This window comes from Rhamphochromis longiceps, linkage group LG20 (assembly GCF_057381845.1).
Source record: "Rhamphochromis longiceps isolate RC_006_pf linkage group LG20, R_longiceps_female_GT1.1, whole genome shotgun sequence".
NCBI lineage: Eukaryota > Metazoa > Chordata > Actinopteri > Cichliformes > Cichlidae > Rhamphochromis > Rhamphochromis longiceps.
This window is the reverse complement of record NC_140576.1, coordinates 29,072,494-29,089,671: the sequence shown is the minus strand read 5'-3', so window position 1 is coordinate 29,089,671 and position 17,178 is coordinate 29,072,494. Positions and strand designations below refer to the sequence as shown.

At 44.9% G+C, this 17,178-nt stretch overlaps 2 protein-coding genes and 1 long non-coding RNA gene across 5 annotated transcripts in view; all 3 read left to right on the top strand.

The window, feature by feature from the left end:
* LOC146645559 (uncharacterized) overlaps positions 1 to 17,178 on the top strand; it is a 162,869-nt gene that overhangs the window by 14,018 nt on the left and 131,673 nt on the right. The window lies entirely within an intron of this gene.
* Positions 187 to 10,925, top strand: nlrc3l (NLR family, CARD domain containing 3-like). Its single transcript, XM_085393775.1, has 12 exons — positions 187 to 471; positions 1,533 to 1,709; positions 2,242 to 2,337; positions 2,644 to 2,809; positions 3,490 to 3,637; positions 4,034 to 4,126; positions 4,985 to 5,334; positions 5,998 to 6,210; positions 7,061 to 7,236; positions 7,325 to 7,601; positions 8,106 to 8,321; positions 10,328 to 10,925. Exons 1-12 carry the CDS (start codon positions 446 to 448, stop codon positions 10,712 to 10,714), a joined length of 2,325 nt encoding a protein of 774 aa, XP_085249901.1. The 5' UTR covers positions 187 to 445; the 3' UTR covers positions 10,715 to 10,925.
* Positions 11,235 to 15,853, top strand: emd (emerin). 3 transcript variants are annotated; one of them, XM_085393776.1, is made up of 7 exons: positions 11,235 to 11,611; positions 11,870 to 11,980; positions 12,339 to 12,434; positions 12,796 to 12,830; positions 12,932 to 12,957; positions 14,709 to 14,762; positions 14,850 to 15,853. In XM_085393776.1, exons 2-7 carry the CDS (start codon positions 11,878 to 11,880, stop codon positions 15,013 to 15,015), a joined length of 480 nt encoding a protein of 159 aa, XP_085249902.1. In that variant the 5' UTR covers positions 11,235 to 11,611; positions 11,870 to 11,877; the 3' UTR covers positions 15,016 to 15,853. The 3 variants fall into 3 exon arrangements, with proteins under 3 accessions (XP_085249902.1, XP_085249903.1, XP_085249904.1); XM_085393777.1 differs by having other exon boundaries at positions 11,237 to 11,611; positions 11,902 to 11,980; XM_085393778.1 differs by lacking the exon at positions 11,235 to 11,611 and adding an exon at positions 11,643 to 11,718 and having other exon boundaries at positions 11,902 to 11,980.

The following is a 17,178-nucleotide window of genomic DNA, read 5'->3' as shown; positions in this document are numbered from 1 at the left end:
AACCTTATTCAAAAATCCTACTAATAATTAATACAATAAAAATGGATGGACTAACTTATGAAGCCCGAATATGTCTCAAACTAACATCTGAGCTGCTCTATGACCGTGATTAAGATCATGCGCAGCTCTGCGGTCTACAGCAGTGGTGTTGCAGCCCCGAGCACTGCCCGTGGTGTCTGTTTTCATACACACGTAGCTTTCTAAAATATACTCGTATCTAACGACGATCATGGTTTTATTTCGAAAAGCTGTCCCGGAAGTCTTAGGGTTTGCGTTGCACTTTGCTCGCGGAAGGAAACGAGTCGAAAACGAAAGTTGGAAGTGGTATAGTTTAGCTTAATCAGCGCGGCAGGCCGGTGGGCTTGTTTTCGTGTTAAAGTAACTGTGTGCTGCAACATTTAGCCGCCTAAGCTCCGTGCCGTGCCAGTCTGCTCCAACCACAAACATGGACCCGGACACGGAGGTCGAAAGGTGGGTGTTGTCATTATCTTCCCAGCTTGTGTGCGACTTCAGGAGAGAAGCAGTGTTTCCGACGGGACCTCGTAGTTTACTCTCCTTGTGCGCTACAGACCACTCAGCTCTGACTCAAGTGTTAACACGCATTTATTACTATCAGGTATGCAGCGAGCCCCCCCGTCACGCCTCTTCCTGCGTGACCTTTTCCCTGTCACAGCAGAGACAAGTGAAAAGAAAGAGCCCAGCTGTGTGGACACAGGGGGCAAGAGTTCAAGAAAGCGAGTGAAATCCGCGTTTACAGCGAGCGAGGAAAGTAAACGTCACGTCACTGTGACTGGCTGATGTTTCACGTTTCTGCTGTTAACTTCAGGGAGGCAGTTGTGGGCCAACCGCCATCTTTGCTGAAAACTAGTCTATGAATTTCCAGTCAGACTTCTTTTTCCTGCATGTGTCACTGTGTCATGGATCCAGTCATGGATCCAGGAGAGCTGTGAGTGCTCCAGAAACATGTTCACTGCTCCCTTTGTTGCACCTGGATGCACTGGGCCGTCCTTTGCAAAGGAACACAACTGTATGCTGTGCAGCACCGAACTAACAAAGTAGTGCACATCATGTTTCATGTTTCAATGCCATAAGCTACACATACATTTAGAATTTGAAAAAGCTGTTAAAGCTACTCTGAACATCCCTCTGCTCTCATACTGTCTGCTGTTCTTTACCATCCTGTTGGCTTTAGTATTACAGCCTTTAGCACCATCAGGAATTAATTTGTTTAAGTTGGAGCCAGTTGGGATGTGATGGAGCGAGTTTAGCTTCGGTCACAGAAATCTGAAACACAGAGGAGGAAAACATAAAGTGGCTGACGAGGGAGCCAATAATGTAGTAACGAAACAATAACGAGTAAGTGCAGGCGCGTCTTTCAGAAAGCAACGTGGCAATTCAGAAAAAAATGTTTACCTTTACACCTCTCTGTCACAGCCAGACAACCAAAACTTAATATGAGTGAATATATGTGAGAAGAATGATGTTTAAGAAACAGTCAGGTGCACACTAAAACTTTCTTTTCCTTCACCCAGCATTTTCCAGAGAGAGGATGAGGAGGACGAGGAGAAGGAGAAGTGGAAAAGGCCACCGTCCAGCTACGGTTCAATGAAGAGCGAGAGTGACGACATGGAGGACAACGTGGAGGAGAAGCAGGAAGCTGCAGACGTGGTAGCAAAACTACCTGAACCGAGAGCTCCCACAGGGACAGGGTACTTGGTCCTGAGTGTTTTATCTGATTTGAAGTTTCAGTCTGTAGACTTCTGCTCTTTGCTGTGTGTTTTTGGGACAGTTAGCCTGCCACCCTTAGTTCCAGTTAATTGCCCGTATTAAAAATGAAGCCTGTCCACTGTCTGAGCTGCAAGAAAGTTTGCACAGTCAGCACGATGCACAAGACAGTGCAGCTAAACACAGCTGATCCTGCTGTTAGGATTAGGCTTCAACTTCACTGTCATGTTTAAATACAGGCTAACGAAGTACAGAGTTTTTAAAAAATGTCGTGGATTGGACCTGCGCTGTTTCTATCCAGGGGGCGCTGCCACAAGCCATTCTGGATTTGTTCTTCAATGCTCAGCAACACAGAAGTGACAATAATTCTTTTTCTGCTTTTGAAAGCAGGGCAGTCATTTTACAGCAGCTCATCTGGTACATTTGAATATCCTGTTAGAGTTACAGAGGATGGCAGGTGTGGATGATATGAGCTGCTGCAGCCTGTTACAGCTTGTTGTTCTTCATACTGACCAGGATACAGATCAAGGATCGCTCCGACTCTCCAGAAACCCTGTACACCATGACCACGCAGCAGACCAGAGCGCCCGGAGCTGTGGTCATTGATACCAGGTGGCACGCGCGCGCGCACACACACGCACACACACACACACGCACGTATGCACGCACACACACACACACTGTTTCAGTTTAACATGACGATGGACCCGGGCTGGTTTGTCTTCTGTTTTTCAAACACATTAAACTTAAAAAAAACAAATGTTGTTGACAAACGTTATTATTAGAAGAGCCAAAGAGTGATATTTATAGAAATCCACCACACTTTGTTCACCAGTGTTGGGTCAGGCAGGATGCGTGCTGTATAACCGTGTTTGCAGCAGTCTCTGACTCTACCCTGTGCTTCTGGTTGTCTCCCAGCTCTGTTGATCTGGACTTTTATGAAGATGATGAGGAAGAAGATGAGTATTTAATAACTAATTCTCCAGAACCGCCTGAGCCCATTGAACCAGATGATCCAATGCCTGACGAGAACAGCCAGCCCGGCAGGCTGCACCCAGAACAGGATCTGCCTCATGTCTTTAGGGTTGGTACAAAGCCTGTCTGTCTTTACTGAAGCTATCGCTTGGTGTCCACGCTAAAGACGTTTTCATTGAATAACACAGTGTAATCACCATTTTCTGTCCAAAGTGTTTGGAACTTGTTGCTGTCAGGAGGCTTTTCCTTCAGACGTCTGTCTGCATTTTCAGTGTGATGAAGATCAGTGCCACAATGACAAACAGCAGCCGTCATGTTTCCTCAGGTTATAAAGACGTTTTACATCTTGGCTGTGATTGGTCACAGCTGCAGGTGTGTGTGACAGCTGTCCCATACACACAGGGGCTGACACAGAGTCAGAGAAAGCTACAGATGAAGCTTCTCTGGATTAGTCAGAGGTCTGCGGGGCCAGAAAACCCTGAAACACCCAATCAGTCCATTTGAGACTTTTCCACTTGTTCTGCTGTTACTTCATCTTTCTGCCCAAAACACGCCTGAGAGTGAAGTCCTGCAGAGCAGGCTCCTGCAGTGGGCGCACACATGAAACATTCAGGGTGGAACAAATCCCGATAGTCCATTTGGCAGTCGAGGGACAAATTTCAGAGCAACTTTGCCGTTTTGTTACAAGTTTTATTGATAAATCATGTCCATGGGTTTGAGTACGTGAGCATTCAGCAAGACAAGACATCGTCTTAAGTTGTGTTTTCATAAGGTGCTCTTTATTTGTAGAATATTCAGAGCACCCTGACCAAGCTGTCCTGGGAAGAAATGATGAAATTCAAGTCGTGGTTTTATCAGTGGGAGGCTGACCTGAAGCTGAACCAGATGTACGATGGAGACATACTGGACTTTGTAGACCGGCTGTTGGAGGTCCTCGGTAAGGAAGCACAGCTGTGCCACCTACAGTGATGTGAAAAGTCTTTGCCTTCTTCCTGAGTTCCTATTATTTGGTGTGTTTGTCACACTTAAATGTTTCAACTCATCAAACAAGTTGAAATGTCAAACAGACAACACAAGTAAACTAAAGCAGCAGTTTCTAAATGAAGGAGTTTATGGGGAAAAATCCAAACCTGCGTGTGGAAAGGTGTTTCCCGGAGCCTAATCACTGGCTGGGCCACGCTTAGGAGCAACAGCTGCCAACCAGTCTTTTACAGCTGTGGGGGGATTTTGGTGTAAAAGTTTATTTCACAGCTGAAACAGTCGTTGCTGTGATGGACACTTGTGTCACACATTCTTATTGCTTTTTATTTTGGATGCAAACTGTGCTCTGCAGGACAAGATCAAGCTCTGACTCGCACAATAACAAATCTGGAACGTATCAACAAGAAGCCAGAAGCAGAGGAGCTGTCAAACATGTGTAAGAGAGGTGAGCGGACAGTGCGTGGGCTTTCAGGAGGTTTCAGCACCATCAGCAGAGTATGTTCATGTCTCTGTTTCAAGAAGGGTCAAAGTGCTTTTATGCCTCACGGCAAATGACATCCAATATCTGCGGGAACAGCTCTGGGAAGCCTCAATGGGATTACTTCAGAATCGCTGTGGTCGCTGTGTCAGAGATGAGACTGTTTAAGTCAGAGTGACAATATAATTGTTTTTGGCCATGGCTCAACAATTCATATACTAGCAGGGTTACTCATGTGTAAAATGAAACGACATTTTATATTTTCATGCCATTACAAAGCATCTGCTGCTCCAATCATCACAAATAAGAAAGTTGCTGTAGCTCGATGTGCAACTCTGATGCTCCTGCTGTCTGCCGACACTCGAACATCTATTCTCTGACCTCTGTCTCAGGGGTGTCCAACCCCAGGCCTCGAGGGCCGGTGTCCTGCAGGTTTTAGATGTGTCCTTGATCCAACACAGCTGATTTAAAGGCTAAATGACCTCCTCAACATGTCTTGAAGTTCTCCAGAGGCCTGGGAATGAACTAATCATGTGATTCAGGTGTGCTGACCCAGGGTCAGATCTAAAACCTGCAGGATGCCGGCCCTCGAGGCCTGGGGTGGGACACCCCTGCTCTGTCTGCAAGCTTCTTGACTTGTAAATAGATTGTGTGACGTCCTGGATTTAACCTCTTACTTCCCCTGTAGGCGATGTGTTGTTGAATGATGATGAATGATCTCATTTTAGCTCTCAGAATTTAGACAACACGTACCTGAAGGACTGAATGTTTCTTTCTTTCCTACATGTCATTTTCTCACTTTGCTCCATATCTTTTCCGACACAGCGTTGATGCGTTTCCGCTTGCAGCAGGCTTTATTCAGAGACCATCAAGTCATCCGGGAGGGAGTCATTCAAGCTGGGAAGCAGAACTTTCTAGACAAGGTCTTTGTGGAGCCGGAGATTTCCACCTCTGGTTGTGGAGGAATTTATCCCACCCATGATTTACGACCACCTGCGTCCCCTGTCCCGGTCCCCAGCCCTGACACCTTTGTTGGACTGAACAATTTGATCCGACTAAAGAAAGATGACGGCACTCCGGTGAGGACGCTGGTGACCACAGGGCTTCCAGGAGTTGGCATGAGTGTGTGTGTGGGAAAATTCTGCCTGGATTGGGCCGAACAACGGGCCAATAAGGTGAGATGTTTACAAATCACAGCTTCAGTAAAGCCACAGCAGGGTGTGTTCTGGGCTGGTCCTGAGTGGGGAGGTCTGAGTTCTCTGAGCCTTTATGCTTTACATTCTGCGTATCCTGACCCAATGAGCGCCTCAGGCCAGTCCTGACAAGAAAAAGCGTTCGGGTTGGACCCTGCTGTGGATAAACACGTGGTTATACCGTCACTCCAGCAGGAGCTCACTGTTTGAACTATTTTCCAGTCTCGTGCACTTGATACATGAAGAGCGTTAGCAGTTACTTTGAAAGAACACAGAAATCCCAGCAGCTTCACTCGGTCTGTTTCACTCTGATAACAGCTGTAAGGGGAATGAACTTTTTGTATATGTCATCCATCCATTCATCCTCCTGAATGCTGGGTTAGGGGCTGTAATTAGCTCGTTCCATAAATGAAAGCCAGTGTGAGTTCTAGATGTGTTTGATATTTGGAATTACACAATATTTTGTCTACATTTCCCTTTTTATCATCTTATATACTGTGTGAAGCCTGAGCACTGCAGTAGCACACAGCGTAGTTGGTTTGATTCGCCAGTATTTGGTTTTCCAGCTGCAGCAGAGACGAGCTGTGCTACTGTTCCTGTGTTTCGCTCATTACCAAAAGCTTTTCTGTTGTTCTTTCTATCCAGGATATCCAGTTTGTCATCAAACTTTCATTCAGATCTTTGTGGGTCCTGCGAAACAAACACCTCCCTCCTTCTCAGACGATGTCCATCATGGAAATCATTGAATATTTTTATTCTGACTGCAAAGACGTAAAGCCTTTCCTGGAGGAGGACGAATGTAAATTTCTCATCATAATGGACTCATTTGATCGTTACCAGAGTTCTTTGGACTGGGAGGTAAACCCATCCATTCACATACTTTGATGTCTGACTTATTAACATCATTGGCTCAAGTCACATAAAGGAAACAAACACACTTGGATATTTAAAGATTTGAGTGAAAACCCTTTTTATTCTGTGAGACTAACTTCCTGTTCTCAGACTAACTAAACAGAACAGCAGCAGCACCTCCTTCCAACCACACAACAAGCTGCACACTCATCAAACCATCTTTGATATGTAGTGTCAGTGTAACACATCTTCATCTCGTTCCCACAACGTCACCGGCATCATTCACAGCAGAGCTGTTCTGCTTCTAAAACAGCATCATGTTCCCCACAGAGGACGATGCTTGAGCAGTGGCATTGTGTGTGCTAGGAGCACATGGCGTTGTTTTTGCAATGATATCCTGACATGACACAGCTATATTAACCTACTGACCTGAGCTCTGTCACTGGGACCTGATGAATGTAAAAACTAAGAATTTTGTGATTTTTTTTTTTTCTTTCTTACCTGATTTTTGTTTCTGAGAAAAATCAGATCCACACACGAGGACATTCGTTTTACATTTGGATAGAACAGTGGCAGCATAACGTCCCTGTAAGTGGATATCAGGCCCAACATTCAGTGTTGTGGTCTGGACAAACCAAAATTCAATGTGCAAGAAACCACACATTTCTAAAGGAAATGTGATGTCCACGCATGTGGAGGTCAGGTCCTAGGAGGTTAAATGAAGATGGAGTAAAGTACTTGTGACGATCTTGTTTGTAACTGAGCAGGTTTAGCCAGCAGGAATAAACCTGGCTGCTAAGATAAGTGGCTGACTCAATCAGACGCATTTCTGTCTGTTTCCTTTTTCTGTCTCCAGAATGCTCCAGTCATACATGACAACGACACTCCGGCACATCCTGACGTCCTGGTAGTAAACATCATCAGAGGCACTGTGCTCCGCGGCGCCCGCCTCTGGATCCTGGGCAGACGGGGGGCTGTCTCACAGATACCTTCCAAGTTCATCGATGCGGTCACAGAAATCCAGGGCTTCAAGTATGGCGGCTGATTCTTTCTGACGTCTGTGTGCACGTGATTTAGTTTCAGTGCTGTGAGTTAATCCGTTTGCCCCCTTTGTCCGCAGCGATGACATGAAAGAGTCCTACCTGAAGAATCGCTGGCAGAGCGATACGGATCTGGGAGCAAAGATCTTGTCTCATTTTAAGCGCCTCCCCACACTTGTCATGGCCGCTCGCCACCCGTTTGTGTGCTGGATGGTGGCCACGGTGTTCGAGCGTTGCTACCGTTACCGGGGCTACGGGAAGGATCCTCCCAGACTGACGCCGTTCTACGTCAACATTTTGATGGTCCAGATGAATCGCAGGCTGCAGTTTTACTATGACAGGAGGGAAAATGAGCTGGTAACGTGTCTGTGTTTCATTTCCAAACAGCTTCCAGTCCTGCTGCAAACTACTGCTGCTCTAGTTTGCTAGCTTTAGGAGAGAAAGAGCGGCTTTGTCCACAGTGTGTATTACACGAGTTTCTGAAGTGATGTCACAGAGGATGCATCCATCTTTTATATACTGTCTTTGTTTTTAAACTGGCCAAGTTACAGCCTTAGTATGACTTTGATGGGTCATATACTGTCTATACTGTCGGTAACTGAGTGTTAATGTATGACTGTCGGGTGTACGCTGCAGTCCCAAAGCAGCAGAGTGGATGACATCGCAGCTGCTGTGAAAAGAAGAGCTGTTGAAACAGAAAAGTCCAGATGTGGCCCAGCTTTAAAGGAGCAATAAATCAAACACAGTCAAATCCCAGTTTATTTCCATTAAGACCGATGAACAGGCATTTGCCCTGGAACTGCAAAGCTTATTTTCGGTGTCAGAGCTTTGTTTTTATCTTCTTGTGTTCTTTGCACTCAGAAATGGTCCACTGATGATAAAAACCTGGTGGTACAGTTGGGAAGGATGGCCTTGAAAATGCTGGAGAAGGATACCAGCGTGTTCTATGAAGACGATCTGAAGGAGTACAGCCTGAATTTGAACGAGGTGGCCGTGTTTTGCGGCATGTGCACTGCGCTCCCCGCCCCAGCTGCCAATGGGAGGACAGTGTACTCCTTTATCCACTTCACCTTCCAGGTAAACATGTTCGTGCTTATTCTTTTCAAACAGACCTGACATAAGCTCTCTTCACAGGTTCCTGTTGCTCGGACATCAACCTTCCCATAAACTTTACTGTCTAAGGTTACGTTCACACTGCAGGCGAAAGCGCATCAAATCTGACTTTTCTGACCCTATGCGACCCATATCCCATCATGGTATGACAGTGTGAACGGCACAAATCCGATCTGGGTCACTTTCGTATGTGGTACTGAATCCAATACATATCTGATGTTTTAGAAAGCGACTGTTGTTTGAATGGTCATGTTGCATTAAATCCGTCTTTTACGTCACTGACACAAGACAGACGCCAATTATCAGCGCCGGAGAAGACAAACGAGAAAGCATGGCGGCCATTGTTAAAGCACAGGCCCTCTCTGTTTTCTCAGTGTCCTTCTTTCTCTAATTAATTCGTCAAAATTATGTCAGTTACGACTGTGCAGAAATTGATAGACTGCTGCAACAACACCTACTTGCTCTGTAGCCGCCATTTTTACTTCCATAAACGGAGCACGTTGTGTGTGACGTCTAAGGAACTTGGAAAGAAAAGCGTCTGGACTTCTTTGAGTTGCTTGAAGACGTTTCACCTCTCATCCGAGAAGCTTCTTCAGTTCTAAGGGTCAATGGTGGGGAGTCCCAGATTTAAAGACAGGCCTGTTGCGTCTGTCTTTCTTATCCTCCCTCGCTGGTGTGGGACTCTCTGGGACTCCCCACCATTGACCCTTAGAACTGAAGAAGCTTGTCGGATGAGAGGTGAAACGTCTTCAAGCAACTCAAAGAAGTCCAGACGCTTTTCTTTCCAAGCTCCTTAGACTACGATGACCTGGATGACTGAGAACCTTCACAGACATATTGTGTGTGACGTCTTCTTTTGCACATGCGGGCTGCTTTGAGGGCCGTGAACTGTTCACAGTAGAGCATGTTTGCTGTCACATTTTATTTGTAATGTGAACAACCAGACAGAAAAAAAAATCAGATTTGATCAAAAAAAATTGAGCATTAAGACCTGCAGTGTGAACGTAGCCTTTGACTCCATAAAGGTAGTGAAGCTAGCACAACTCAAGCTGCATTGCATCTTACACACTAACACGCCTTCTAGTATATCAAACATACACTTCACATGTAGGGATCTGTTGAAGCTGCAGACTTTCCCATCTCTCCCTCTGTTTCAGCTACCCTAGCATCCTTGTGTAGATTTTTTATTTTCTGTTTGTTTCTGTTTAATTTATATCATATTTGCAGGGAGTGGTTAGCAGAGCATTAGATCTGAACTTGGGGGTTAGCATCTTTCCCGAGGCATTTGGGATGCAGCCTGGAGCAGCCAGGGATCAACCCACCCACCACAGAAACAGTGTTTGGTTCAGCTTTCACAGCCCCGCTGTTTCACTGATTTTTTTTGTGCAATTTTGCATTTTTTATTTTTTACAGCGCATTGTGTTCTGCGTCCTGATTGGCTGCAGGCCACTGTTAATCAATCTCGTGCCGTGTCTCCTGTACAGTACAGAATGTGGTCAGCTTGTCAAATTTATATAAATCTTTGATCGCTAGCAGTGTGACTCTGAAGTGCTGCACTGTATGTTTGTAGGTTTGCTCCAACAAACACTGTCGACGAAACGTTTTGCGCCCTGAAAGGCAGCCGCGGGTGTGTTTGGTTTCATTCTATAATACTGGACTTATTTTCCTACCAAGGTTTGAACTGTAAGCGTTTAAACAAGAGAGAAAAGTGTGAAAATGTTCGTGTCTGTCTGAGTGTGTAAAGTGTGTAGTGAGGGGTTTTACAGCCTTCAAACATCTATAATAATTGTAAAAAAATAAAACTGGCTACTTCGTGGATTTCTCCTATCGCGGGTTACTCTTAGAACGTAACTCCCGCGATAAACGAGGAGCCACTGTAATCAACTGTTTCTTGTGACATACACAAAAATGTGAAAAACTTGTATGTTGTAGAGATCACGCTTTAAGAAGCTCTATCTTCCTTCTTGCAGGAGTTCATGGCTGCTTTGTATGTCTTCACAATGTTTCGCACAGAGGAGAAGAACGTCCTGGACTCTGGGATCTTGCACATGCCCAAGATCTTTGCATCCAAAGAACAAACCAAGTCCATCGCAGGCCTGATCCAGTGTGCGTTGGTGCGAACCTTTAACCACCCACTGGGTCACTTTGACATGTTCCTGCGCTTTCTGTGTGGCCTGCTTTCTCCAGACTGCCATGACAATCAGCTCTGCGGCTACCTCTTCCGCCAGAACGCCCCTAAGGTAGGAGGGCTGGATCAAGCACGGCGGCTGCTGGAGCAGACCATACAGAAGGCTCCACCTGAAAGGGTGGATAACGTGAGGGAGTGCCTTAGAGAGATGACACAGAGCGATGAGTGATTCAACTCTGCGTGGTTTCATGAAAACTTGACATAAATGTAATGAACATTAAAGTTTTTGTTGTTTGGAGTACAACATCAAAGATGATGATCCTTTTACCGTTGTACCAGACAAAATCACGTTTTTATGCATTCCAGCAGAGGAGACTTGCAGTACTGCTTTATATTTATAAAGTCTTACACAGAGCACTAATAAAAATGTATTCACACAATGTCTTTACTTCATTTAGTCGCCATTTTTCAGCATCTGTTGTCTTTATTTCCCTCCAGCTTAATGTAAGGGAGCCGATATTAATTTACAGACGAGTGAAATAGAAACTAAATGCGTGTCATGCACTGAACAAACTTCCACGAAAAGAATGAAAGATTGTTTCAGTTTTATTAATAGAGCACCAGTTCACAACAACAAAAAACACACAAGCTATGAGAGAGAAGACAAAAGTTTATGACATGAAATTGCTTAGAAGGGCTCAAGAAGATGTGGAGGATGAAGCTCCCGGTGGTCCCAGTGATAATCGGAGTCCTCCCAGTCTCTGAAGAGCGCAGTCCTAGGAACAGCCAAGGTGTTGCGCAGGACCCTCAAGGCCTCTGGTAGAGGACCCGGGCTGGAAGGATGGATCGGCGGGAGGGGGATATCTATTATGTTACACAGATTGCCGATAACAAAGGTCCTGTTGGACCCGCTCTGAGCGCTGATTACTCGTTTAAAAGCAAAGCACTGGTAACCGTGCTACAGAACAAGGTTAGGTCAGGTTAGCAGGATCAGCGGTGCTCTGCGGGTGTGCCAACCTAACGTCTCCAAATTCTGGAGAAGTTACGCCCACATGTGAGCTTTACTGCTGTGCCCGACTTTCCTTCGTCTCAGTTCACGCAGCACAGCCGTCGTCTTATTCCAAAGGTGAGTGACATTCAGCCCACTTTACCGTCAGCTTTGTTCATGCGCCGCTTTCATTTGTTTGTGGCAGCGTGATTTACTCTCTCGAGAGGGACGCAAAAAGCCGCCAGGTCAGTTCTCGGAACTATGTTTCTGCGGGGAAACTCATTTTAACGGGGCCCAAAGAAGTAAACGCTTTACAACATGTACGACTGTCTTAAACGTTGACTAATAAAGTTTGGTTTTGAAATGTAGCCTGTTGGTTTCCCTGCTGGAGCGCAGGGTGGCGCATGTCTGAATCTGTCTGTCTGCAGATGTCTCTGAGTGAGAAAAGCGACGAGGAGCTCGGCAGCTTGCTCTCTCAGTATGGCATCAAACACGGACCCATCGTGGGTAAGTACACACACAGGGATCGCAGTTTTGCGCCGTGAAGTGTTTTCCACACACGCAGATTATCCACGTGAGCGCTGTTCTGCATCTGAAACATGAGGAAAATGTTGCGGGAAACTTCCTTCACACTGGAAGTTTATAACGCGAGGCTACCGCTACGTCAGGTCTGGCTTGGTATATGTGGACAGTATGTGGAAACTGCTTACACTGCATCATAAAAATGGATCCACGTGACATTAAAATCATTCATTACAAAAGGTCATGTGAACCCAAAAACTGCTTTTAATTCATTCCAGCATTTATTTAAATAAGTGTCTGTCCTTTGTTCACATACTGAAGAAGTGTTTTTGTGTGAACACAGACTCCACTCGGCATCTGTATGAGAGGAAGCTTGAAAAGGCGATGAAGCAGGCTTCAGTGAAGACGTCCTCTGATAAGACCTACTACAGAGAGGAAGGTAGGAAGCAGCCTGAGGTAGAAGCCGTCAGTGTTTCAGTCAAAGTGAAGAATACTAAGGATCGGGCTCATTTAGCTCCAATCTTAAACACACAAACGGTGATTGGGTAAAGTCAGGAGACTGTGGTGTTTGGTGGTGAACTGTAACTCTCTTCCCTTCATAGTTGTGAATTTGAAGTTTAAATCCGTTAGTGTTATGGAAACAGCAGCAGTGATGATAACTGGTCTGTATGAAGAGGTCAGCCCCAGCAGCTCGCTCTCAGGCTCACTCTGCTCCTCCTGTTTCTGTCCTCTGATCAGATTTGGAGGTGTAACTTTGAGGTAATAGTTGATGATTTGTGTTTCGTGTTGTTTTTTTACAGAGGAGGAAGTTACCTACATCACATACCAGAGTGCAGTGAGTCCTGATTGTCTGCCTACCCCTTTGTTTTTGTGCCAACTCCTCTACTCTGGAAAAAGACAATAGTCTTACAATTACTCCTGCTTTCATTTCGACAGGCTACACGTAAGCGCTCTGCCAACATGTGAGTACTGCTATAACCCACACAGAACATCACAAGGCACATTAAAGACACTCGTGCAACACGACATCCTGATTAACCTGTTAGCAGAAAAAGAGCAGCAACCTGTTCTGTCGAGACCTGCGAGGCTGAGGTGTTGAGGGTTTATTTAGATCATCACCTGCAAAGTACGTTTACCTTGATTATAATGTGACTCTTTAATGATCTCATGGAGGCCTGTCTTCATTGTCCCCACAAACAACACTAGTGACACTATTTCAGCAGCAAACGCACGGCTGAGGAGAGGTTAGAGCCACGGTGTCCAGCACCAGGCCTCGAGGGTCAGGGTCCTGCAGGTTTCAGATGTGTCCTTGATCCATCACTGCTGATTGAAATGGCTAAATGACCTCCTCAACATGTCTCGAGGTTCTCCAGAGGCCTGGTAATAAACTAATCAGGTGTGCTGACCCAGGGTGAGATCTAAAACCTGCAGGACACCGGCCCTCCAGGCCTGGAGTTGGACATCCCTGGGTTAGAGCATCTGGATGAGGCTCTAATTTAAGATCCTCTCGTCCTCTGAGACAATGATGGATCGATGAAGCCGCTCCGCTGACACGTGCATTTCAAACATGGTGCATGTGTGTGCATGCACAAATGTGGACATGAAACTATAGTGAAGCAGATTAAACAGAACATGAATCTCATAAAAATGATAGTGTGGGTTTGTGGCATTCATGGGTAAACAACATTCACCTTGACTGGCGAGATACTGGTGGTTCTCGATGCACCACTCTCTCTACTAACCATTTAGAAACACCAGTTGAAACCTGCCAACAACCACCAGACTGGTTTACAAACAACTAATACCCAGTTAGCAAACATCGTTCCATTCAGTGTTAACTGCAAAAAGAAGTTAAATGTTGTTTACTTAACTGACAGCACACCGCTCCGGTTGGATAGTCTTAAAGCTGATTATATTGCACCGCCCACATACAACACCGTGCTTTTATTTCCTCTATGAAATTCTCCCAAACTGCACTGGTGTTATCACACCTCATCTGTGTTATGGTCCACACTACCATGGAAGTAAAACTGAAAGGGCAGATTGTTGTTGTTTACCCAGATGTCAGTCAGAACTCTGCAGAGTCACATTTCTTAGTACAGTGTTGTGATTTACACTGTAAGATGATAGGTTGGATTTTCTAGTATTTACACTAACGTTATATTAATCTGTGCAACGTTTTCCTTTATCTCTTGTTGTGTGTACACCAACCAATCGTGTGCTTTGTAACTCACTACACACATGCTATTCAGCCAATCAAATCATTTACATGTGAAAATGGGAGAACTCCAGGAGGTGACGAGGGAAGCAGAGAGATGGTTTACATGTGAAACTCAAACTGCAGCATTTCATTATTTTAACTTGCTGACGCTGATGCAGCTGCCACGGTACTTACTGCCATTTGTTCCACGTGAGGGACTTTATCACGTTCTTGACCTTTGTTTGAGGATATTTTATTTAATTGGACTTGATAACATTTTAATACCCAGCCATCCTTAAACCAAAAAGTGCATGCAGCTAACTACCAGTGCAAATCTGTTATGTGTGTTAATAAAATCCACTGTTCTTGTCAGCTCAGTCATAATGGTGATGACACGTTGATGGTAAACCCTGGGGTAACTTTACCTAAAATGTATCATAAATGTAGTGCAGTGAAACAAACCCAGTGCTGGCTTGAACATTAAGTATTGAACTGTGTGTTTCCTGCACACAGGGTGAAGCGAAGCACTGAGCAACATGGAGTGGAGGGACCAGACGCTGACACAGAGTGAATCCTGCAGTATGAAGCAGTCACATGTTTGAGCTCGTGAGTTTATAGCCGGATCTAACCCACCTCTTCTCCTTTGTGTCTCAGGGCTGCCGTGCAGGTCACCTACAGCTCCACCAATCACACCTCTGTACGATCAGGGGAGCCCACTGGAGACAAGTCCACAGGAAGCCTGTGGAAGATGATTCTGGTGCTGCTGCCTTTAGCTGTGTTATCAGCTGTGTGCTACTACGCCTACGCCTACATCGTGTGATGAACAGTGGAAGTTGTTCATTCGGGAATCATCTTCCTTTGGATGGAAGGATTGTTCCATCGATGTCACATCGAGACTCTATTTTTGAGCTTCACCACTTTTTACTTGGACTCTGCTACAGTAGCTTCAGATTCTGCTGTCCAACTTTAAAGCCAAATCTTCTAGTGACCAGCCAGTACTGATTTTGTACACCTGTAATACTGTTGAAAATAATACTTATTTATCTGTTACTGGCCTTTGGTGCAGCTCCCCAGTTCATCTTCTGTCTGAAACATCTGTTTTAGCTCCTCTAACATTAAAGCCATCCATTTGTCCTTTTTCTTATCTAATTCAGGGTCAAATGTAATTGTTTTATTACAGTTTTAAGCAGTGTCCTTTTTTATTATTTTCTATTTACCCGAGTTTTGAGATGTACTTAATCATGTAGCATCAGAGAAAGAAAACGAAGAAGATTCAAAACACCGGACTCACACTGACTCGTTGTGTCCACAGTGAAAGTACACGAGTTGATTACAGCGCTGTGTAACAAGTTTACACCTGCCTCTGTCCAGCTTATCCAAACCTGCTCCATAGGATTTAAAATGTTACTTTGTCCTATAATGACTCAAGAATGAAATGCTGTCTTCCTGCTGTTCTGTAAAGTATCACTCCTAAACAGTGTGCGTCAGTGTAACAGTGTGTAATAACAATAATACAGTTTCTTAAGTCACTGTAAAGCAGAAAGAATTACACTCTTAATAAAATGTCACTGACAAGAAATGTAACGAGGCAAATTATTAAAGGTATTTTTTGTAAAAATAAAAAAAAAGAAAATGTAATGAAGACATTTTACGAGAAACCGTATGTCCGCATATCTGACATCATTTTTGTTGCCATGTTGAAAGACCTTAGTGATCTAATGTTTCCATGTTCTTCTGGCTAGAAACAGCAGCAGGCTAAGAATGACAGTAACGTGGATTCTGTGTTATGGTCAATGAGCTGGACTGTTACTGGAATGTCTCAGCAGATGGGATGCTGCGCTAACACACTGACCACGATGTGGTTTAAAGTACTGTGTACCAGCACACCCTGCTTGGGCCCTTCTGGATCTGAAAAATGAAGCCAAATTAAGAAATGCCAAAAAACTGCAGGACCTCTAAGTGCTGCTTAGAGGTCTGCAAACATGCAAACACGTTTTAACGTCCAGCTGTATAGCATAAAAAGCATGTTTGCAAACCATTTTGGCCTGTGTTAATAGTTTTGATCTTTATTTAAAAAGAGAGAGTAGGGTCATTTCTTTTAATCTTTCCTCCACCTGATTAATTGAATTAGGGTACGGCTGCTGTGATAGGTGTCCCAGCCTTCTCACTGTGTGCACACTGCTGGGGCCTGGTGGACTATTTTTACTGAACTGTACCCATAAAACTATGGTCTGCTGTATGGTACAGACCACTGGGGAGTAAAAAGCTCACCAACACTCATGGTATTAGTCCAGGGGTCTCCTACTCCAGTCCTCGAGGGCCGGTGTCCTGCAGGTTTTAGATCTCACCCTTGGTCACCACACCTGAATCCAATGATTGTTTCATTCCCAGGCCTCCGGAGAACTTCAGGACAAGTTGAGGAGGTCATTTAGCCTTTAAATCAGCTGTGTTGGATCAAGGACACATCTAAAACCTGCAGGACACCGGTCCTCGAGGCCTGGAGTTCCCCACCACAGCGTTCTGCTCTACAAGCCACCTCAGCCTTTTGTCTACTGCCTCTGAAAGATGGCGCCATTGAGCCAGTAAACTTCTACAGATACATGAATAATAAATACATTGCATCATTTCAGTGCATTAATGAGCCGCTCACGTTCAAACAAATCACAGAGCAGCGTTTAATGCTATGTGAGCACAACTATGACTTTATTTAGTTAATATTGTATTTAATGTTTACCTCCAATGAAGAATACACATAACGAGCAAGTTGTTTAATATATCAGAACACCCGCCATTATCCAAACCGACCTCGGGTTCTTCTTCGTGGGTTTTATTGGCGGTTGTCAAACAGCGACCGTGTGCATTACCGCCATCCTTCGGCGTGACGTGAGGACCAGAGGAAAGCCACTCAGGAATGTCGGCTGATGTTTACACGGGGTGCTGTTCCTGACAGTCCTCAAGGGATTTATGTCTCTTACCAAAGTCA